Raw genomic sequence first — 24,967 nt, forward strand, 5'->3', positions numbered from 1 at the left:
TGCATGTCATCCGATCAGTGGAGCTAGACGACATTATCGCCGATCTTTGTAACTTCTCCCCTACGGAAACGGTTGCACTCTTTATCACTTGACTCTCATCCGTTCGTCAGAAGGCTAGCCCCATACAACACGACACCAGTCATCGATCAACGCAGGTCCCCTACGGAAGAAGACGGGGAACCCCCGACACTCCGCAAGCCAACACATCCACTTTATGCGCGATTCCCACGTTTCGCAATAGATAGCAATCAGTTCCCGAAAGGTATAAAAGAACAGGGAACATAGAATTAGGCGATTCATTTCACACTTAGTTTTGTACTGGTAGGAAGTGGTCCCGCGAGTTGCCACTAATAATCAATAAAAATTATTTCTTTATTATAACATGTGCTCCACCCGAAGATCTTCCAAATCAACTATTGATTTGCCAATTCTCTCTCCAGATATTGGTTTACCGGGGCGTCGATTTTGATCTTAACAGCCGTTCTCTTTCGGGGGGAAAGTTGCTTCAGCTTTTCTTGCAATGACGACACATAGTGCATTTCTGGACGATTCAGGTGGTCCAGAATTGCATGGTTCATTTCAACCAACGACTGTAGGGCCTCACTACATTCCTCATCGATGCGGGAGTTCCCCTCGCGTCGATTTTGACGGGTTGATCGTACCGCCGATTGCTGATGGGATGGGCCTGGTTGATGCTCTTCCTCCGTCACCACCTCCTCTTCCAACACCTCCTCCTCCAACACCACTTCCGGCGCAGCAGTATCTAATACTGGATCCTCCAACCATTCTTCCATCATCATTGCATCCTGCGATGGATCCACACGTTCCGAAGCCTTCAACCGAGTTTTCGGAAGCTAGAAGATAAAAAAAGAATTTTTGGAAAAGATATGCTAGTTATTAACGTTATTTTATGTATTTTATGTTATGAAACATTACAGATGTTTCATATTTTCAGATTTTTCCCTTTTTTAATAAACCCCTGGTTATTTCCTTTTTTTCAGCTTCCTAGTACACAAGAAGAATGGATAAAAGTAAGCGATGGTTTCAATCGCAAATATGGATTTCCCCACGCAATAGGCGCTCTGGATGGAAAACACGTAGCTATTCGTGCTCCAGCACAAAGTGGAGCATCATACTACAATTATAAAGGCTTTTACAGAATTGTCCTATTGGCTGTAGTAGTTTCGGATGTGAACTTCCTATACGTAGATGTCGGCTGCAAGGGTCGTATTTCCGATGGAGGGGTATTAAAAAATTCAGAATTATACAACCGCTTAGAAAGAGAGGAGCTCAATATTCCTAACGCGGACAAACTTAGGCCCAACGATACGGTTAACATACCATACATGTTTCTTGGCGACAAGGCCTTTCCCTTAAAAAAATATTGCTTGAGACCATACTCTACCCGAGACCTGCGTAGCGACAGTCCGGAAGGAATATTTAACACATGTCATTCACGTGCGCGCCTTCCGGTTGAAACTGCGTTTGGCCATTTAAGTACGAGATTTCGAGTCTTATTAACAACAATGCAATTGAATACAGAATTTGCAACGAAAATAACATTGGAAAATTGTGCAGATAAACACATGCCAAAGACACGAAATGTGCGAAATAATACGCTATTTGGTGATACCCCCTCTGAGGCTCGAGCAACAGCCGCAATAATGAGTTTGAATGGTATTGTGCAAAGGCCTTCTTTAGATTTATTGTCAATAAGGAACCATATTGCGCATTACTTAACAACTCTAGAATAGTGTTTCTTTTGCTTTGTTTTTTTTTATTGGTAATTGTTGTATTCTTTATATTGCTATTGTTAAATATGAATTTTTAAAATACATTTATTATTGATATATTATCATATTATTTGCAGCTTCTGAATATATATATATATATATATATATATATATATATATATGTATATATATATATATATATATATATATATATATATATATATATATGTATATATATATATATATATATATATATATATATATATATATATATATATATATATATATATATATATATATATATATATATATATATATATATATATATATTTATTGCGTTCATATAAGCAAGCAATGATTGATTGTTGATAAATCAACGGTCAATTCAACTGACAGCTGCCCAAGTCGATCAAACTGAGGATTCGACGACAGCGAATCCACTAGCGTGAAATCTGACAGCGTTCACGCTCGATCACGCCTGTTTCTACGTACGTCTGAACACCGCTATTGATCATATCTTCCAAAGTGGGTAAAGAGACTAGGTGGGCTCATAGCTCTGTAACATAACTTCTTGTCCCATAATACAACACGGTCATACGGGATCACCACGGGACAACACACCATAGGTCTACATTTCTTTCAGTACGGATAGGGACAGAGTCCCCAATAAAACACTAGACTTCTTTAGTTGAGCATAACGATCAACTACGACAGTAACAGCGTGTGCACGTAGCTGCGAGTGACTCCGAGTGACTGCCTAGTCAATTGTCAATCTTTATTTTATAACATAATTACGGGTAAACATCGTGAGTACAAATTTGATGGAATTTTCCATTAACCTAGATATCGAACTAGTTGAAATTTGATGCTTTTGTTTGTCTGAATTTTGATTGGTTGGTTTAATTGTTTTCTTGAGTTCTAGTTCTTATTTATTGGGCGGCTTAGTTCTGTTTCATATAAGCTATGTATGGACAGGTCGTTTCCTGTTGTTAACTTGAACCAAGTCAAGCAATAGGGTCTATTGCTATATTGCAAAGGTTGCAACTCTGGCGTGAAGCGCACCTGTACTGTCTTGCAATGAGGTCGCGATGGGTTTTTTTTGACGCTGCGTATTGATCGGGTATGGATTGGGTTTGCGTAAGCTCTTTGCGCGGTCGACGCTTCTATGGTGTATGTTTTTTTATGTTTTGCCTATTGGGTTTGTACCTGCAACTTGTGTGCATTGAATGAGTACCTGTAACTTGTGAGCGATTAATGTTTGATTTAATTGCGCCTGAGGTTTATGCTATTTGCGTTAATTGTTTATTGCAGTTCTGGTTCTAATATCTTGATAGAGGAGCATGGGGTGAATTTCAACATAAGACATGGGGTGAATGTTTTTAAGACTGTATAGCAGATATGCTACACTACGATGGTTTGGTGGTTTACTCAGCCAAACAACATCATTTTTCGCTTAATACGCATATTCTTGAGTTTACTCGAAGAAAACATTTTCACTATCCGAATCTTCTGGATTAAATTCTGCTACCTGTAGATCTTCTGCATCAGAATCTTCCAAAAATCAATGGCAAATTCTTGATCTGCTTGATACGCTTCGTTTGGTGTAAATAGGCTATCGTCCTCTTCTCCACTATCGTTAATTATCATGTCTGAAATACACCTACTCCTGTACTACTCTTGCTGGCTTAGTTTTAGAAAATCTGTTGTTTCATCCATTGCTAAATTGAAAGAAAAATGTTGGTTTAATTGACACTACTCCAAAGTACCGTATTTTAGCGTGTATAATAACCCCCTTTTACGACAAAAATGACCAAAGTCCAATTAAGGGGGTCGCTATACAAGGGTAGTAACTTTTCCGTTCTAGCTTTAAGGATTAAAGGTCGTTTTGTTGAAATAATAGGATGGATGGATAAGACAAGGATGAATCTGTGGTTTAAAATTGTTTGGAATAAGAGAGCTGGAGCTCTTATGAAAAACCAGCAATGCTAGTACTGGATGCATTTAAAGGTCGTCTACCAGCAGAAGTTAAATAAATTGTTCCTCTAAGCAAAAACGTTTCTAGAAGTCATTCATGGAGGTATAACCAGTCTGCTGCAACCACTACCGTATAAGGGTTTGATAAGCGAAGAATGGAGTAAGTGGATACAATGAGGGCTGATTCGAATCTGTCTTCTTCGGGAAGAATAAAAAACCCATCATTCCAGACATATGTCAATGGGTCCTTACTGCATGGAGACGTATCATTGAAGCGATTGTTATTAAATCCTTTAAAAACTGCGGAATCAGTAACAATCTTGATGGCACTGAGGATGATGCAATTTATGGAGATAGTGAAGACGGGGATGAAAACACCAGTGAGGAAGATATGAAAGAATATTATGAGTTATAATGTTTAAAATTAATTGTAACAATAACATTGTTCCAACTGAAAATACGGCACTGCCGTCATACTATAAATTAAATAAAAAATAACATTGTTCCAACTGTAAAAAAAAGAAAAAAAAATCTTTTTTTCAAAAATCTTGGATAACTCATCTAGGGGGTCGTTATACGACCGTTATACGAAACTAAATTAATTATCAGACCCCTACCGTGGGTATTGTTATTGTTGATGTTGGTATTTGTGCTCGCGGACTGTTGCTGTTTTGGTTGTCACACCAAAAAAGACGCGTCAAAGCCCACATGCCAGAAATCTGCCCTCGGCATCAATTTTTAGGCGTTTTCATCTGCCTCTTGGCTGCTATCGTTCCGTCGTTTCACAAGATGAAATGCCACAAAATACATCTTCCGCTGCAACACCTTCAATCACGACTGCTGCCAACAGTAGCATGACCACAGGAACCGTCTCAACACTCACCGCTTTGTCGCCAGCTTTTCAACACCGTCCGTTAACCTACGGAACGCCATCTCCCGCGACTACTGCCTTTGGATCTTCGTTACCACCACCTTTGGTGTATTTCAACACCCGAGTTGAACCGCCTCATCAGTTGAATTCTCCTGTCCTTCCATCTTGTTCTTCATCATTTTCCCCGTATGTTGTAACTCCTTCACTTTCACTTCCAGCACAGGCTTCCATCTCTCAGTTCGACGATCCACTGCGCGAAGTATCGCCTAACCTTGCCTCACGATATAACACGGCTGAAATTAAGCAAACTTTAAAAGGGATACAAGAAACATTAAAACAAAATCAGGCTACAACAGAAGGGGCTCTTACGACCATGAACGGCTAATTATTCAAATTAACTCAAAAAATTATCCAGACGGATATATTAAGAGGCGGTGTTAGAGCCCATACAGAAAACTTACCTTGCAGCAGTGGCTTGGCCAACGATACTGGGACGATCGACCAAATTAAAACAGTTGAAGAATTGGACAGACTGGATGAGTTCCTTGCAGTGGCTGGAAATATGGATCGCACGGTCAGGCGATTGTGCAGTCGAATACAGGCGCTTGACGCAGCAAACCGCGTGAGCGATGCTGTTAATCTACGACCAGTTTTTAACAAAATGCTGCTGGATGGGTGGTGGGAAAAACGGGCCTAAAATAGGTTTAAAAAAATATACAAGGTTGCAACGTCTCCTGTGGCTGGTTGCAGTCAATACCGGGTGCAGCATATTTGTAATGGAGTTGGAGAGGTTGATTAAAGTAAAAGTATATAAAGCTAAACGTAGGCTTAATATAAAAAATTTTATGAAAAGTGCGTGCAAAATCAGAAAACGCAAAGAAATATAAATTGTTTGAAATTAGTTTGTAGATTAGTTAGGTATTAGTACAGGTATTGGTTGTGTTGCGAACAACGGTTCATTTAAACCAACAGCAGCCTCGTTCAGTAAGTTTACGCTAGGTGGCGCTTGCGTAGCAGGATCGTGCGTTCTTCTCACGTATTCCCGTTCAGGGAAAACGGGAGAGAGCGCAGATAAAAGCAGCGCGCAGGGACAGCTAGGGTCTTTTCGAAAACCAGCTTAGGCCGAGAATAGAAGTTTTTTTAACTCTTCCCTCTTTTCACCTAACACGAGATATACACTCTGCTTTAAGAATAAAAGTACAGTGTTAAAAAAAGCTATTGGTATCGCCTTTGCTGTAGAGAAGCGGTTGCTGGACGCAATTGGTTGATTTTATTTTCATGCAATTTCATTTTTTAGTTAGTTAGTTAGGAATAAGTACAAGTGTTGGTTGATTAGTTTTTAACATTGTTAGAGTTATTAATTTCCAGGCAATTTCATGATTTAGTTAGTTAGTTAGGATTATGCATTTTTCGTTACGGCGTTATCGTTAATACATTGTTACTAAAATTAATCATGGATGAAATAAAACTGATATGTTATTATATTACTCCACAACTATATTAAAAAAATGAATTATAAAAACGGAAAAAGTTGTTGTTAATTGTAACCAATTTGTTAATTGATACCATAGTGTCTGGACTAAAGTGAGCTCTGAAACAATGATCAATGAAGCTCACTAAAGTGTCTTAATTATGGTGGTCCCCCTTTCATTTTGGCCATGCAAACTATTAACAATGCATGTTGACATTCGTTACGTCGTGGACGTAATGAATAGGAGTTAGGGAGGAGAGCCTGTATTAGCCTTAAAAGAGATAAATTATGTATTTCATAATTAAAGTATGTTGTAATTGATATGCATCCTTCCGGCTTCGGATCCTGCCTCTTACCGAACATGTTAGTATTGTTAGTAATTTTAGTATTGTTAATGCGCATAGCAGTACTGCTATGCAAACACACCACATCCAACTACCAAAACAAACCAAAGTCATCAACCAAGAGGACAAATGCGTACGTCTAGGAGAAGGCTTGGACAGATCACGGTGTCCCGCAAGCTTAAAGATAAAATCATTACAAACCCCAAAAAAGTTTCTACCTGCCTAGCTACCTACTTACCAATTTATTTTAACAGCTATCTATTCGATCGATCGATCGATCGATTGAACTTCTCTATCTGTCTATCAAACTAACAAACTACTTAATTACCTACTTATTTATTATGAATTTTAATTTCCTGCATAAACATATTTATCATTATGCAGGAAATATATTTATATTTATTTTATTTCTACCTATTACTAACATTGTACCTAAATATCTAACTTTTAACCTTGCTACCTATTCATGTTGCTTTGTTTCTCTGTCTACTCTTTTCTCTAACTACCTGTCTACCTACTTACCTACCTTACTATCTATCTATCTTCCTATTCAGTTATGTGCCTAATTTTATAACTACGTTCCTATCATTATATTAAAACACGTGTAAAACCTAATCAACATGAAGAAGTGGTTAGATAGGTTAATTTAGAAAGGAATTTAAGTTCCATGTCCAATGGGGTTGGATCATCCATGCGGTTAAAAGGGTCGGCTACGAACTGGGCACCGATGTACCGGAATCGCGATGAAAGTGTCTGTAATTAAAACCATAACATTGCAACTTAAAATTAGAATCTTTTTACCATTCAATGGAAGTATCAAAACTTACCACTTGTTACCTCCCGTATTAAATAAGGCAGTTCACGCGGCCACAGAAAGTTCCTATAATATAAAACTGTAAGCAAATTTTATCGTGAACAACCTATCGCAAATATTATTAATAGTTTGTTAGTGTTTTAGTTGAAATAGTATGGATGAATTAGTAGGTAGTGATGGAGGAATTAATTAAAATGTTAATTAGTCAAAAGTTGAGTGATTAGTCAAGAATGAAAGTATGAAGAAGAGGAATGAAGGCGCAGGACGTGGAAGTGGTTGTGTAGAATTAGGATTAAGGCAGTGGGTAGGTAACCGGACTGCAACCAGCTTGCGCCTGATTTCAGTCCATGGCACTTCCACCATTCGGACGGAGCATTCTCTTGCACTTCATATATGTGCAGAGCAGCGGACGACAATGGAGGAAAAGCATTGTCGTCCGCAGATACGTTAAAATGCTCCGCCTCTGACAAAAACCGGACTCCAACTACGGAGATGGGAAGCGCAGAAGATTTCTTTGCTTCTAAAAATTTAACAATGCCGTTGTCTTTGGTTAAAAACCATTGATCCTTTAAAGTTGGCATTAAGGCAAAATCGGCGGTCACGTTTACACCATCACCATTTACCTTTAATCTAGGATATTGTGGAGCAATTACGTTAACAGCCCGATAGACGCGTGCAAGTTCGTCTGATCGGGCTGTCACTTGTTGCGCACATTTGGTGCCCGAACGGACCCAGCGTTTAATCAATTGCAAATGATTTTCGAAGGGATACGCTGAGAACCCATCGAGCGGTCCATACAACGCAACCTCTCCATACACGTGTTGGAGATTGTGGATATTGCTCGTCAAGTAGGCACGACCATATATCGAGCCAAACTCCTTCAGGAATAAGCGAAGGAATTTGTCTGCTAGAGGCAAAAGTCGCTGATGTGCCAATGAAGAAAATATTGGCACTCCGCAGAAGTAGAGTAGGAAGTGACGATATGTGCGATAACTCATAAAGTCCTTCATGACCACAATACTAATATAATGTAGAAAGGACCGCAATTCCGTTCCCTTCCAAAAGGTGACATGTTTGAGGTGCCGCATACGCCGATGCACCTACGAAGGAAGCTGTATGCTTAACAAAAAACGCGATGCAACTTTCTTCGTTCGAGTGGACCACTTTTCACAAACCCCTGGATAGTCTCCATCCAACATACCCCGCAAAATTTTCCGGGTTCCACCCAATTCAATTAGGTGTAGACGATCGCAGGAGACAACACCTTTGATCATATCAAAATTGTCTAAATTTTCCAATGGTGATCGCCAAGACTTATGATGGTCCTTACACACTCGACTACGAAACCCTGCGTCCGTTCGCAGGGGAGCATTCAGCTCATCTATAAACGGCCGAAGAAACGGGATGATGCTTTCCGGCTTTGATGGATCACTAAATGTAGCAACCACCATCACCGGTAGCTTTGGCAACTCTACCACTCGCACGAGTATTGGCCAAAGCTGGGTTGGCCCACTATGGTGAAGTGGTAGCCCGTCGATTGACACGTCCGAGGAAAAAGGGTCACTTCGGGATTGACGTTCCTGTATTAAAATCATATACGAAAATGAGTCTTCTATGTTGTGTACAAATTGGATCATTAAATACTTACTGCAAATGCTGGGTCAGGACCGGCTTAAGACCTCCATACCAAAAATCACCACCAGGAATGGGAGTTATAATTTTCCCAACCCCAGTGGGTGTCTTTACAAGCGTCCGCGCATCTTTGGGAAGATCTAAATTCAGCTTCTTCCGTAGGATCGCCAGCATCATGTTGACCGTCGAAAGGGGGAAGCTGATGCGATACAGTAAGGTATATCTCAGACAGTCCATTTAAGGCATGTCATCGGGTATGTCGAACGCATCGTCCCAACCGACCGCATCTTCTTCAAAATCGGCACAGTCGTTCCCGTCCGAATACATGTCCTCCTGGTCGGTATCTATATTAATGTTAATAATATTATTATACCCTCCACCATTATTAAAATTAAAATCCATGCAATTTTGTCCTCCGTGCTCTGCGTTGCTGGTTCCTGGTCGTGGTCCTTCAATTGCTGCGCTGGTGTCAGGTATGGGTGCTCTAAATCTAAAAGAAGAACATGAAATATTCAATCTCCTTACAATAGTATCTTATATATAATACAAAATAACATGACCATGCGTACGAGCTTTTCATTCTGTTAACGCTTGCACTCGCGATTATACTATCCGGGCGTGTAAGAAACGATTACGTTAGTTTCATTTTACGGCTACGTGATCGTTATGCAGAAGCACTAAAAATATTTTTGTGCGTTAATTAATTAGTACGTAAATTAAATCGTTTTTCTATTACGATCTCACAGCGTTTTGTTGCCGTTAGCTTCATACTTACAATTCGTCCATGGTCTCTTACTGATAAAATTCTTTCATTAAGAGACAGAGCGTGAGTTTTTGTTTAAGTTCTGTTTGAACTATTCACTCCATTACAGCCATGTTAGTTTGTTCTTAGCATTTAAGTTCGGTTTTTGCATTAGCAGATTAAATTATCGAACAACTATTTATTATTCATCAGTTAAATACTCAGTTAAAACCTCACAATTTCATTAATTTTATTCCACACAAAATTAATTAACACACTTTCTGATGGGTAACACTATGTTGTAGAGATAACATCATCCTTGTTTTGTTCAGAATTTCACCCTTGCGTGCAGTCCGTCTTTTTTAAACTGGAATTTGGAACCGGACCTGCAATGTAGCAAAGCCGCAACCGCTGCACCACCTGCGTAACATTATATTATCACATAGTTGTGTTTTTTTAATTTAGTAAATGTCCTGGCATTTCATTTCTGACTTGTCAGAATCAAAGGTAGTCCGACAGGCACAGCCCTGCGTACGAGATTACAGCACGGATGGAAATTGGTTTTGCTATCGTTTGAAGACGAGCGGCACTATCATCTACATCAGTGATCTCCAACCTATAGTCCGCGGACCACTGGTGTTCCGTGGCACAAGTAAAAGTGGTCCGGGAAAAAAAAATCTTTGGTCCTTGAACCGATCGCTTTCACTTTAAACTCTATGCCAAACAAATTTATTTAGTGGATATGCTGCACTGTCACCCGTCACCGAGCTGTCACCGTCATTAAGTCAGGTGACATAAACGAAAAACAAATCATACGTTAAGATTACATGTGCCGACTTCACCGTTGTCTAGGACACACGGACCAGCCAAGAATTTAGCCACAACTGGACCGTGCTATACACTTAACAAAAACACAAACGCACTTTTTACACAATATTATTTTGCGCACTTGACGTACTTTGACACACTTTAAATTACGATTACGATCTTTTTAATTATTATTTCGCGCATTTGATATACTTTGACACACTTTACATTACGTATATAAATAGAACTACACTATTTAATATTTACCAATATCCGGAAGAGGAACGAAATTCTGCATCTATCGCGTTAAAATCGTTCCCGCACTTATACCACAAACCAATCCTTCGTTTCCGATGCAACACACAACTTCTTCTTTCATTTTTTAGATCTTTGCTCAAAATGACACGATCGTGTGGAACAAAAGGAAAAAAATATTCGAGAATGTGCTCGGATCGTTCGGATCGGCTAATTTTACACTAACACATACATAGAACTACTCACCTCGGCTCCCGAACGGCCGAATTCACTCAATTAGAGCGAGAGGAAACGATGAAAAAACGAGAGGTCAATATAAAATCATCGGCTTTTGCCAGATGGGAATTATGGGATCCCGAACGGTCGACCATCGGATCCGGATGGTCAAACGTTCGGGTAGCTTCGGTTTTTTTTCCGAAAAATCAGGCGACTAACTTCGCCTACTAATGATTTTTTAGCGTCGTGAGTTACTTTCTGTCAGATGGGTAACGTATTTTCGGTGCAAGATGTTTTACGTCGCTGGGCCATATAAAAAAATCAAACATACGAGTCAATCGAGGGAGTTATGGATATAATACGGAAAGTAATTAACTGCAAGTTGCCGGAAATTGATCAACGCAATGCATGGTTTTAAACCAAAACAGGTAGCATTTGTAAATATGAAAATGCAGTTTTACAATAAAATAGCATTGACATATCTGCAAAAAAAACCTCTTCAATCGATGCTTTCGATTATCCCTTCAATTCGAAGGTTATCAACATACATCATGCGAATATAAATAATTTAGAAGAAACGGATATAATAGTAGGGGGCCAGGATATAAAATGTAAATTAGTGATGGTACCGCTTGCTCAGGAAAATGATTATTTCTTTGTACCCCTTATACATACCTTAGTTTAAAATAAAATACCTTTTTTATAGCAAAAAACATTTTTTAATAAAACGATATGATATTGAATAACGATATGATATGATATTGAATTGTAAATAAAGAATAACAAAAAATATTTCCTAAATAGTTCATTAACTGCTTAAAGATATGTAATGAATCCTGGATTCTCTAATTAATTTACTACTTGCTATGCCTATGATAAGATGTTTTCACTACACCTGTTGCCACGGCGGCAACCGACTCTTGTCACCCGATTTATATTAAAGTGAGACAATCGCGTATTTTAACTATCCAAGTTTATTTAAACGGCGCTAAAAAATCACGTCGACGTCTCGGGTTCCTTGGGTAGAGTGCCGGTTGCCGGTCGAGTCCTTTCCATCAAGGCCACTCGGTCATTCCCCCTTGGAATCGGGAATCCTCGTTATCGTACCGATCGCGATCTCTCCTAGCGCCATCTGTCGTCGAATCCTCAGTTTGGTCGACTTGGGCAGCTGTCAGTTGAATTAACCGTTGATTTATCAACAACACCTACTAAATTTAATCTTTGTATACTATGTCTAAACTTATTTTGTAAAAATGATTTAATTTTAATGTCGGTAGCATTAAAACCATGACATGTCCCAATGTATATATAAAAATTTAGTACATTATTATAATCCTTAAACGCTATTTTTGGGTTCGGATGACCCATGCCTGTCCAGCTTAACTTTACAACAAAATCGCGTTTAAAAAGGACGTCAACGCTGGCATGTAGGCGCGCTTCAATACTTTCAGTTGGCAGCCTGGCATCTACAAACTGACGCATTTTAATTTTGAATTCTTGCCCTCGTAGATTTTGCTCAAAATCGTCCAATTCTTCCTTACATCCTATGGGTTCGAATTCAAAACTGTTTGCTCGTACAACGCCAACCCTGGGAGCAATTCTGTCCGCCAGCAGGTCTAGCTCCGCACGAACGAGTTTCATTTGCCTGTCCATTTCCAACAGTTTTTTGTTTGTGACTAGCTGTTTCCGTTGGATCTCGTTGAGTTTATTAAGAATTTGGCCAAAGCACGCATTCTCTTCGCCGGATGAAATTGTTTGTGTAGCAATCGACGACTGCGTTGTGCGTGCTGATTTACGGAACGCGATTTGTTTGCCTAAAAGTATGCATTAAATACGAAAACATTATTGTTGTTCTAGTGGATGTGTTATGTTCTGGATAGTAGAGTCGTGTTGGGTGCCATTTGTTGCATTAACTGTTGGTGCAAAACTAGGTTTGTTGCACGGGGTTGTGAATGTAATAAAGTACAAACACTTCTGTTGCTAACGCAACCCTGATCGACACACGGCTTTTTTAGCTCTTTTAAACTTTTTCTTTATTACAATGATTCGCACGAGGTGATAGTGTTCGGTGGTGGTGGCTGAAAATTTGTCCGCTTGCCTCGCCGGTCAGGATCCAAAAGAAGGATTCTAGCGCGCGACGGTTGTCGCATCGGCTCGGTTGACGTCAACGTTCGCGTCCTGGCCGACGAGGTCCGAACCAGCGCCCTCTGCTGGTCGCTAGCGTAGCTACGGCGGCGCAAGCAGATCGTCCCTAGATTAGTCGCGCCGTCGCGAAGTGACAACTTTTAATATGATATTTACGTATAGACATGTCCCGATTATGATGACGAAACTAAAATGCTCGCCATTATTTTGGAGTTTCAATGGTGTTAGAATGCACTTTCCATCAATCACCTTTACCATCATCTTTGGCCGTTTTGCGCTAAAAATATAGACGAAAAAAATGAACTATTAGTGTCCAATACTGTTGAACCATTCCTGTATTCGCACTTACTTTTCCATTTTAGCCTATCTGAAACGTTATAACACGATGCGACGAGTTCAACACCGTTGAGAAACACCAAAGGAACACAAATTAAAAAGTATTCTCTGACAACTCTGCAAAACAACATCAACAAAAAAAAACTCCCGCAAACCACCGAGAGAGAGAGAGAACGAAAGTACTACAACGTATACAAGCTTAGCCCTCAGTCTAAAAAGAAGTGATGAATGATGAGAGAGAGAGAGCAACCCCCACAACAAGCACACATAGAAGGTGAATACGACTATGGGACCAAACATGGCAACAAGGCCCTCGGTACAAAAAAAAATCATGGAAAAACGGCGGCTCAAATCATGGAAACCCGTGCGATGATATTTTGCGATGACATTATACCATTGTAAACATTACCTATACCATGGCATATATAAATTTCGGAATCCACCTCGCTGTCAAAACCAGACTTAGCCATCGTTATTCGGGCGCCCGACGGTAGCCCGTTCGGCACCCGTCGGGCTACCGTCGGGCGCCCTTTCGTGTGACGTTTGGAGCTTGGGAAGAAATTGAAGCCAAGCACAAAGTGATAGACACCAAGCTACTCAAAGATGTACTCAAATCAAAGGGTAGCGGCAAGATATTTTCTCTCCCAAACTAAGAAATGAAAATTCGGAACGATTACAAAAAACTAGGGTAACTACGCTATGAGGTAAAACTGGATTTTGACAACCGAGCGCGACGAGAAGGCATACAAGTTATATGCGTTTTCCGCGGTACCGCGGCGGCCCATGTGGAGATGGCCTCCTAGGTTATGTCGATCCGCTAGCGCTGATATTACTATCATAAAAACTGTCTGTATACACGTCTTCCTCGAAAGTTACCTATGCGGATTACAACAGTTATATGCTGCAGGTGAGTGTTACGTTCACGGCTCACCTAATTCTCCCATTTTCTGTTGGTGTGAAGCTTCACTTACTGCTTCCTTGTTATGCTTGATTTCAAGTAGAGGTAGGCCTCGATGGCATGGGTACCTGGTACCAGAATATGAGTAGTGCTGTGTGGCCCTACGATACTTTGTTAAAATGGCTGTATCGTCTTAATGCTACACTTATCCTGCACGACCAGGCAGATGAACGCCAAAATATGAAGAAAGCTATCAAGCCCCTGGTAATAAAACAGAAAAATCAACAACAGTTCGTGCATATTCTGCATGAAACTTTCCGCGGTGATAGTAACGATAAGCGTGATTATCTCATGCAGGAGGTAATTGTGGAATCCGAGACTGGTTGTAGCAGCAAGTAGGAAAGTCAGTAGAGGCGAGATGTAATATGCAGGTTTGACACATTTGACTAATAACACAAAAACAATTTAAAGTAGCTAAGACACAGTGATTTGTAAAACGTCTTACGCAATAAAGCCACACGAATTTTAGATCATCCTAGACACGAACCGCTTAGGATCAAAGTAAGTTGAAGCAGTCAGGATTAGAACAAGATAGCTAATGAGATAGCATGAGAAGTGGCGTCCTCAATACATACACATAAAGATATTTTTCTGCCAATTAAAACTTAGATCAAAACTTGTTATAACATTGAATACTACCAAACGTAGCGTAGGAATTTCAGACATAACAAGGTAATATTTTTAGCCGGCCCTGCAATGGTTAAGGTACTCCAGCAGAACCTCAACCACAGCCAGTTGGCCCAGGACATGCTGCTGCAAACGGCCCAATCGGAAGGCTGCGACATAGTGCTGATCTCGGACCCATACCGGATCCCCGAGAACAACGGCAACTGGGTTGCGGACCCGACGGGCAATGTGGCAGCAGTATCGACAGGAAGGTACCCCATCCAACGCATTATCGAGAATCGACGGGATCGCTTCGTCGTGGTCGAGATGCGTGGCACCGTTTTCTGCTCCGTGTACCTACCACCAGTGGGTCCCGATTCGACTGTAGAGGATTTCCGGCGCAAATGAACAGAGATTGCGTCGGTGATACCGCGGAACCGGGACACCGTGATTGGCGGCGACGTCAACGCCTGGTCAAGAGCGTGGGGCATGGAACGCAGAAGCACCGATGGAGAGCGGGTGCACAGGGGCGCGGTGGTGATGGACGCAGCGGCGCGCTGGGACTGGTCCTGTTGAATCGGGGCAACCATCCAACATGGAGCGGTCACAGTGGTCGCAACTCCATCGTCGACGTATCCTTCTGCAGCCCGTCGCTCATGGGAGACAACGACTGGCGCGTCTGCGACGAAAATCCGAGCGACCACAACACCATCAAGTTCACGGTCGAGCGGACGACGGTACAACAGAACCTGGGACAGAGGGAGCAGCAAACGGCGGAGTGTAGATGGGCGACCCGATTCTTCAACAAGGACCTCTTCGTTGAAGTCATGGGCTCGCTGGACATCCACAACCACACCCTCTTGGCGGACGAGCTGACGCAGGCCATGACAACCGCCTGCGACGCGACGTTGCCGAGATTGGCTGCGGCCCGAGGAAGACGACGATCGGTGTACAGGTGGAACGAGGAGATTGCCCAGCTACGCCGCAACTACATCGGGATGCGGAGACGGCTCAGGAGAGCACGGACGGACGACCAGCGAGAGGAACGACGGCTGGCCTGTACAGCAGCCAGAGCAGCATTGGAGCAAGCGGTCAAGCGAAGCAAGAGGGAGTACGGCGAACAGCTGTCAGCTGTTCCCGTCACCGAGAGGGAGCTGTTGAGCATTGCAAAATCGCTCAACCCGCAGTGAGCCCCGGGCGACGACAATATCCCGAACGTGACCCTGATAGCGGCGATGACGGCCTTTCCCGGTGTCTTCAAGAGAACGTTCCAGCACTACATCCGGACAGGCTACTTTCCGGACGAATGGAAGAGGCAACGGTTAGTGCTGTTCTCCAAGACGGGGAAACCACCCGGGGAACCGTCGTCGTACCGGCCAATCTGCCTACTGAGCGTCCTCGGGAAAGTACTGGAGCGACTCATTTAGCGCTGACTCACGGAGCATCTTGATGCGACGGGTGGTCTGTCTGACGCCCAGTACGGATTTCGAAAGGGACGCTCTACGATGGACGCCATCAACAGGGTGTTCGCCAACGGAAAAATCGCGCTCGACAAGAAGGGCAAGGGCGACCGACTGTGTGCGATGGTGACAATCGACGTGAAGAACGCCTTCAACACGGCCAACTGGACAGCGATCGGAGAGGCCCTGCAGCGAAGGAACACGCCACCGTACCTCCTGGCGATGCTGCGGAACTACTTCGAGAATCGCACGCTCCACTACGAGACGGACGAAGGATTGGTCTCGCTACCAGTGTCGGCGGGCGTGCCTCAGGGTTCGGTTCTAGGGCCAACACTGTGGAACGTCATGTACGACGACCTTCTCCGTCTGGAGCTGTTCGGGAAGCGTGCGGACATCATCGGGTTTGCTGACGACGTGACGTTCACCCTCGTTGGACGGGACACGCAGGACATCAGCGCCCTTGCTACGAGGAACCTGGAGACGATCGAGCGTTGGATGGGAGGAGTGGGATTGCAGCTGGCCCATCACAAGACCGGCTACATGATCTTCTGCACCCATCATACCCCGCAGATAGGCCAACTACGAGCGGGGACACACACGATCGAATCCACGGAGACGCTCAAGTACCTCGGGGTTGAGCTCTGCCGCAAACAGCACCACGGCCGACATCTAGAGGAGATTTGCAACAAGGCGACTCCTATCACGAACGTCTTGACCGCCCTGATGCCGAACAAGTGTGGCCCAAAAAGCAGCAGAAGGAGACCCCTGGTGAACGTCGGGAATAGCATTGTCCGCTACGCTGCGCCAGCGTGGGGACGGAAGCCTCTACAGAGGAACATTCACCGCACCACAGTCCAGAGGTCGCATCGCACCGGAGTGCTTCGAGTGGCCAGCGCATTCCAAATTGTTTCATACGACGCCGCCTGCGTGGTTGCAAGCACCATCCCGTTAGTTCTCCTCCTAGAGGAGGACATTCGCTGCCACGACGAAAAGGCAGCGAGGGGAGGTCCAGCACCAGACATACGGAAGCGGCAGCGAGAAGAGACCATGGAGCGCTGGCAACGCCAGTGGACAGCCGGCGCAGAGCAGCAGAGTTCGCCAGGTTTGAAGACAAGGAGGCTGATCCCGAACATCAGTTCATGGGTTGGCCGCAAGCACGGTCAAATAGATTTCAATCTTACCCAAGTCCTAACGGGACACGGGTTCCTGCGGAGCTACTTCGTCAACAAAGGTATCCTGGAGAGCTCGCCTAACTGCCCGGTGTATGAGCATGACGTGGAAGACGTCGACCACGTGATGTTCCATTGTCCACGGTTCGCCCGAGCACAACACGAGATGCAGCAACAGAGCCACATGCGCTTGACGATGGACAACTTTGCCACGGAAATGTGTGCCAGCCGCAGTACATGGGAAGCAGTCCGGCCGGCCGCACGGACAATCTTCAAAAGCCTCCAAGCGAGGTGGAATGAGGAGAGTCCGCCGACGGCCAGAAGACGACGGCAGCAGCGTCGAAGGAACGCGGATCAACGGGGCCAGCAATAGCGGCCCCCCGCCACCAACAACACCAGGACAACGGAAAACAGAAGCAGCAGCGGTAGCGACGAGTAACCAGAGCAGCAGCAGGAGCTAGGACCCACCCGAGAGTGGCGGCCACGGACGGGTGGATTCTGAACAACAGCAGCAGCAGCAGACGGAAGACACGAAGCGGCAGCAGCAGCGAGGACAACCAGAAAGGACGACGCAGCAGTGCGCAACAGCAAGGGTGCTACGCACACACGACCCCGCATGGAGTACTACGCACATCAGTGCATCGGCAGGGTTCGGATCAGGTCGAGGAGTGGTATAGTGCGGTTGCATCGGCTGCTTGACTCGCTTCACGGGCCAAGCTGCATGATGAATCCCACATAACCCATCACGAGGGGCGGTGTCTAGCCGCGATATGCTCCTCTAGGTGGGTACCTTTTGAAGGTTCCCTCCCCGTTAACAAAAAAAAGCCATACATGAGGAAGTCGGGTTTGTAGTAGGTAAGGAAGATAAAAAAATTCTTTGTAACAAAACTTAACAATGCTGAAAGCAGCGTAAAAAATTTAAAGGAGTGATCAAAAGCTCTTGTAAATGTTATCACAAATGTGAAAAAAATGATAATAAATAAATAAAAAATTGCTAATGCTTCATTATGTGTTCATTATGACTATTCCTCAACTTGCATTCCTAGTTTTTAAATCTTAATTGCTGTGACTACTCAAAATACAATTATGATTTGAATTTACTAACTAATCAGGTATACGATCCTTTCTGGATATAATCTATGAACTACTCACGGTCAAGCACGATCGTCTCGTATTCCGGTCTTGCTGGAGTTAGCTAAAAAGAGTACAATTTATGCATCAGTAAAAATTATCACTAACATTATTGAACTCACTTACTCGGACCGAAGTGTATGCAAAAGAGGGAAAAAAACTGTTGATTTGGGTTGAACTGATGGATGAACGGCAACAAGTTTGCATCTGATGTCTGCTATATCCACTTCTACGTTTTGTGTCGTAACATCATCTGGTATTTTATATATAAGGATATCCGAAGAAGAAAACATTGACTCCGGATCATCCCCGCTGAAAAGAAATGAAAATAAATCCAAATTGTAATCATATTGTTAACCGACTATCGTAAAATTGTCATTTGTTTGAACGACATTCAAAAATTTGAAAACCCCCCCAAATAGCCAAATAACCTTAAGCAGCCAATTGTGAAACGCTAAAGATCGCTGCTTAAATACGCCGTTTGCAGTAGATAAGCAGCCGGAAAGTTCCTGGAACTTTTAAGCGGCCCTTAACCGTTGTGTCAATAACCAAATCTACACCTTAATCTCTACGACCGGCATACCCAGGTATCCCATACATTTTGTATGGGGAACCAAAATGTTTCGTCTTTAAACTTAAATAAATTTTTTTGTATTGGAAATTAAAATTTCAAATTTGGAACACAAAAGCGGGCATTAGTATTCTATACAATCGTAAAAAAAACAGAATTTTAAAGTTTATTTAGAATTTTTTAATGGTGTTTTTGTGTATGAAAACCCAACTTTTTGACATGTAGCATTCAATAACTTACTGTGATATATGAATTTTGCCCAGTAAAATTCTGTAATAAATCAATTTGTCAGCATATAATATTAACAAAAATGCATATTTCAAGCATATAATTTTGATGTTGAAGATTGTGAAGGTTTATTGTACTTGTGTGATATTTATTTGATATTATGCATGGAATTTAGAGTTAAACAACTGTTTCATTTGGGCATGTTTGTTGAATGTTGAGCACATACGGTTTTCTTGCTTTGAACGCCTGATCCTTTGTATTGTTTTATACACAATATATATGCTATTGTATATATACTATTCTATATATGTATTATATACAATATATGTACAAATTATATGCTTGAAATATGCATTTTTGTTAATATTATATGCTGACAAATTGATTTATTACAGAATTTTAATAGGCAAAGTTCATATATCACAGTAAGTTATTGAATGCTACATGTCAAAAAGTTGGGTTTTCATACACAAAAACACCATTAAAAAATTCTAAATAAACTTTAAAATTCTGGTTTTTTCACGATTGTATAGAATACTAATGCCCGCTTTTGTGTTCCAAATTTGAAATTTTAATTTCCTATACAAAAAAAGTTATTTAAGTTTCAAGACGAAAAATTTTGGTTCCCCATACAAAATGTATGGGATACCCGGGTATGCCGGTCGTAGAGATGAGGGGTATAAAAAGAAATTTGTGAAAAAATAATGTTTCCAGTTATCCAAATGCCACATATTGGATATTTTCTGAAAGAGAACTAAATTTCCTAAAGATACAGTAAAAAAAATCAGATAGCTATCATATTTCAATAAAAAGTTATATAAGTTTGAAAACGAAAATCATACCCGGGTATCCGGTCGTAGAGTTGACGGTTAAGCAGCCTTCAAACGTCTTATGTCAAAATAAAATTTTCTTGCTTCGTTTTTTTTCAAGCAAAACGTCTAATAAAAAAAACAAAAAAACATGTGGTTTTTTCCTGACTTGTCGTCCGGTGCGCCTGTTGGTTACTGTTATTCTCATTATTCAATTTTATTATACATGTCCGTTGATTTTTTTTGTTAGTTGCGTTAGTGTGTGTGTTAATTCTACGATCTACAATTCCTTGTTATTCGTTATATGTCTGGAATTGAACTGCGGTTGGCCTGTACATTAGAGTGATCACTTTGCTGGTTCTACTGTTTAGTACTGTGAAGTGATATATGGAAAAACGTATTTAACACGTTGACCGCCATGTCAGCCACTATGTAGCTGACGGGTTTTTTTTCGATCGGGCCACGTCAGCCATATAGTGGCTGACACATTTCACGTTGAAACAGACAATTTACACTCGATAAATTTGCACATATTTGATTCCTTTGCTTTCATGGTGCTTTTTTGTGGTTATTTTTTCTAAGTAAAAAAGAGAGTTTCTATTATGTTTCTATTCTCATTTATTCATCGTTTATTTTCGATGAACAATGTTAAAACACTCAGCACAAAGTTGAAGTTGATCGGGACTGCTTGAACGATATGTAAACGATCTTTTACCAGTTTCACGTGCCTTTAAGCGGCCCATATTTTGTCTCTTATTGTTTTACCATTGTTTGCATGCGCGTCGCAATTTTTTCCCATGAGAGTCCTGACGTTTGGCTAAAACATGATGTTCTTGTTGCGGACTGAAATTAGTTGTATTTTTTACGGGTATTTGTAAGAATTCAGAAGCAATCGTCTCTAAATTCTCTTATGCCGATGTTTCTTTTTTGTTGCAGTTTTAAAACCCATTAAGGCGTTTACTACAGAGGTTCCCAAATAAAGCTCGATTCCTAGCTTTCGGTACCATTTGACGCCTTTCCTCGTTGTTGTGGCATAAGTGACCATTGGTCCGATATGGCATCTTTGCTGCGAAAATTGCTTGGGATGAACCTTGCGCTAAAAGATCCGAAGTACAACTAAAGTATTCAAAATGCTCAAGCACTCAGTAGAAAAATTGATTATAGGTAAAACGGAGGAATTCATAGGAGTGTTATTGTCAGAGTCTGATAAATCCAATTCCCTTGCTAGCAGGAGTTGGAGTCGGAATATCACCGACTTTTGTGAGAGGAAGGGAGGAGGAGATGTTCCAAGAATGTTCCAATAAATTAGCACAACAAACAAAATTTTGGAGAGACTGAGACAACAAATAGAATAGATGAATGTGATTTAAAAGAGGAGGAGAAAAAAACCGAATACAAATGCAATTGTTTCTAAGAGTGATTCGGTGGCCTGACGGGGTAGTTCAGTGAACATGTACCGTGGCAGTCAACGTGTTAAAAGCGAATCATTGCGTTCAACAAAAACGAACATAAAGGTAAGAAATTTTACCGTTAAAGTGTTAGTGCATTTACATTTTCTTAATACCATGTTTTCCATGTAAATAATTACTATAATATTTCTTCAGATGCCTTTCAATATCGTGGAAACGACTGATGCAAGAGGCCATAAGGAGCTGTTAGCAGTTCCTGAGCCATGGATGCAAGGAACAAGTAAAGGAAAATCATACCTAATGTGGCCAAATGTTCGGCAGAAGGATCGACTTAACGAACTAATCGAAAATGACGCCAGCATCCCAGCCAATTCGTGGGAAAGGATTTTGTGCAAAATTAAGCGTTCCGGAATTGATGCATTGGCAGAAGCGAATAAGAACACTTAGGAAATGTGTTTGGTGTCTGCGACAGATTCAAGTGAAGTAGAATTCCAAAAATCAAGACAAAAAAAACCTACCCAAAACTCTCGCAGCAAAGTAAACATTGATTTTGAAGGAATGCTACAAACCGAGCTCGAGTGCGCGTTAAATGAAAGTTCAGTGCAATATTCACAAGAAAACGCTGTTGTGGAAGCTGACACTGAAACTGGGCAATACATATTACATGATTACCAACATTCCACAATTAGTGATAGATTAGATAGCTTAGTAAACGCCACTGGAACAATAATACGCAAGATAAATTTTCTAACGATCAAAACAACACCGAATTTCAACCCCGAAATCAATCATCGTTTGGACAGATTAGAACACATAACTTCAACCATCGCCGCAAAGTTAGATATTTTACTAGATAAATCCATAACTCCCGTAAACCAACGCCGCAAAACCATTAACATAGGTTTTGAAATTATCAGCAGTGAAGAAGAAATCAAAACTTTTGAAGCAAATCTGAATGAAATAAGTTATTTTAATGAAATTTCTTCATGGTTGGAAGACAATATTTTTGAAATTACTCCAGACAATAGAATGATCGAATTTTGGACTTACTATTCACAAAACAATTTTTAACTGAATTCAGTTGGACCGGAATTAGCAAAGGAAAACAAAAAATAGCAATGATGACTTTTAAAAACATTTTGGAATTATTTAGATTTCACGGCAGCACGAACGATACCACAATTACACAGAAAGATGTAGCTCGTTTTCTTATGAAGAAATGAAAAAATGCGGCAAAACGGGCTTTAATTAAAGGATTGCGTAAAAGCACACAACACAAGCATTGATTAAAAAATATTTTTTACTTTAAGTTTATATTACATTATTATTATTAGTTATTTTTATATTTATAGATAATATTGTTCATGAATTCAACGTGTGTATTAAAGGTACAAAAACAAATTCTCCGGTTTTTTTAGTTCCTACAGCTTTTAACTTACATTTAATGTCGTAGAAACTTATTTTCTCCTCTGTGGTTGAGATTTTGGTAGCATTTCCTACATACATATTTAGGACAGACGATTTGAAAGGATTGCAAAAAAAAATCCGCTGTTCCTGCATTATTCTACCATAAAATTCACGTGCAAGAGGCGCTTTGGAAGAAATTTTAGAAAATCGTACAATTTTTTGTTGGTTAGTCAAAACCCAACAATCACGATTATTATCCTGTAGCTTGAAGTATAAGTTATTTCCGTTATTTGATTCTTCTTCGTACTGATAAAAATGCTCAAGCTCAGATAGTCTGTTAATCAGCTGTTGCAAATCCTGCCGCCTGCTCCGTAGTAATTTTTTTAAATGCTGTAGTTTGTTTTCAAATGGGTACGTTGAAAGAGTATTGAGCGCACCAAAAAACTCTACTTCGTCATATATATGTAACAGATTATGAATATTACTTGTATGAAACTGATCCCCATAAATGTTACTGTATTGGACTACAAATTCTTTTAACATTTCTTTTGCAACGTGCCAATTTCTTTTATAAACATTTGTTGACAAAAGAATTATAGAACAAAAAAGCAATAAGAAGTGCCGGTATATGTCCTCGGGTAACATATCCTTAAGCACCACAATTGCTGCATAATGCAGGAATGAACTAAATTCCGAACCCTTCCAATATTTAAGTATGTTCAGGCTTCGGAATAGTCTGAGAATCTCTGATGAGAGTTGTATTTGTCGCAACATTTCCGATATTTCTAGAATTTCAGCAGCTGATAGCTTGGCGCGTAGTCCTAAAGTACCATCTCTCCAACCTAGTGGCAATCTTCGCATCACTCCTAAATCAATGAGATGCAGCCGATCTGCAACAATTATATCTCTGATAATATCTATAAATGGTATCTCAAGCAATGGACTGACTATTTTTTGATGTTTACCATACGCTTTTTTACGGAAGTCAAAATCTGTCCGTAATGCATGGTTCACGCCCTTAAAAATAACAGTATGGGACCCATGATGAAAATCTCCCTGACACGTACATTTCAAACAGCCATTCACTGCATTAAAGTTTGCCACTCCTAAAATAAAAAGAAATATTAATTTGTATTTTAGAATTTTCCTCACAAGTTCTCTTACCTTTTATAAAAGTTCTAGCAGGTGAATCGGCTATTATTGCTCGAAGTTTGATGTTAATTTTTATGTCCATGATGGTTATTCCTGTAACCAATACACTTTTCAATTTGTTTACCAACGGTCCTAAATATTCTTCCACATTGCCTGGTTTTGTTGTACCGCAAAAACTCCAACAATCATTGGAGGAGTGTTTGGCAACTCGTGCAAGTTTAAAAGGATGGGCCAAAATTGCGTACTACTGCTTCTATATAATGGTAGACCATCAACGAAAAGATTAAGAGACAACTCTTGAAAAGGCGGACTTTTTTTCTGAAAAATTCATGTATCGGAATGAGTGAAAAAGTAGGAAAAAAAAGTAAAAATAACAATAAAACTTACAAGAAATAGGTTGAAATGCATTTTTCAATACCGTTGTACCAAAATTGCCCTCCATTTATATGCTTAATGTCTGCCGGGGTTCTTTTAGTGCGAAGCAACGTTCTGGCGTCATTCGGAAGGTCGCTTTGATATTTGCAGTTCAATATCTTCAATATCATGTTTATTGATTGATGCGATTGATTGGTGGATAAAGCCCATAATTTCAGACATTCTTCAGTATTCATATTTTTAAAATCATTCTTATCTGGTATTAGTCCTTCGTGTTCATCTTCCGACGCAGAACTTTCCGAAGACTGTTCAATTAAGTCTGGAATATTGATTGTTGGCGCTAAGAACAAAA

The 24,967-nt window shown here is 40.9% G+C and overlaps 1 protein-coding gene and 3 pseudogenes across 1 annotated transcript; 1 reads left to right on the top strand and 3 right to left on the bottom strand.

Annotated features, from left to right (window-relative positions):
• Positions 1-413: 413 nt before the first annotated feature.
• Positions 414-8,406, bottom strand: LOC128297686 (uncharacterized; annotated as a pseudogene).
• Positions 8,407-8,678: 272 nt separating this feature from the next.
• LOC128297697 (uncharacterized) lies at positions 8,679-9,625 on the bottom strand (annotated as a pseudogene).
• A 2,091-nt stretch (positions 9,626-11,716) lies between these two features.
• LOC128297707 (uncharacterized) lies at positions 11,717-13,810 on the bottom strand. Its single transcript, XM_053033397.1, has 3 exons — positions 13,750-13,810; positions 12,065-12,673; positions 11,717-11,754 (listed from the first exon to the last, which is right to left on the bottom strand). Exons 1-3 carry the CDS (start codon positions 13,808-13,810, stop codon positions 11,717-11,719), a joined length of 708 nt encoding a protein of 235 aa, XP_052889357.1.
• An 8,066-nt stretch (positions 13,811-21,876) lies between these two features.
• Positions 21,877-22,967, top strand: LOC128297716 (uncharacterized; annotated as a pseudogene).
• Positions 22,968-24,967: the final 2,000 nt, after the last annotated feature.

Source organism: Anopheles moucheti, chromosome 2, assembly GCF_943734755.1.
Source record: "Anopheles moucheti chromosome 2, idAnoMoucSN_F20_07, whole genome shotgun sequence".
NCBI classification, from domain to species: domain Eukaryota; kingdom Metazoa; phylum Arthropoda; class Insecta; order Diptera; family Culicidae; genus Anopheles; species Anopheles moucheti.

Coding starts and splice junctions, on each gene's coding strand:
- LOC128297707 (XM_053033397.1), bottom strand. CDS start 13,810: ATGGCTAAGTCTGGTTTTGACAGCGAGGTGGATTCCGAAATTTATATA. Junction 12,674..13,749: donor TTATATATGCCATGGTATAG/GTAATGTTTACA, acceptor GCATACTTTTAG/GCAAACAAATCGCGTTCCGT. Junction 11,755..12,064: donor ACAAAGATTAAATTTAGTAG/GTGTTGTTGATA, acceptor CCGTGGCAACAG/GTGTAGTGAAAACATCTTAT.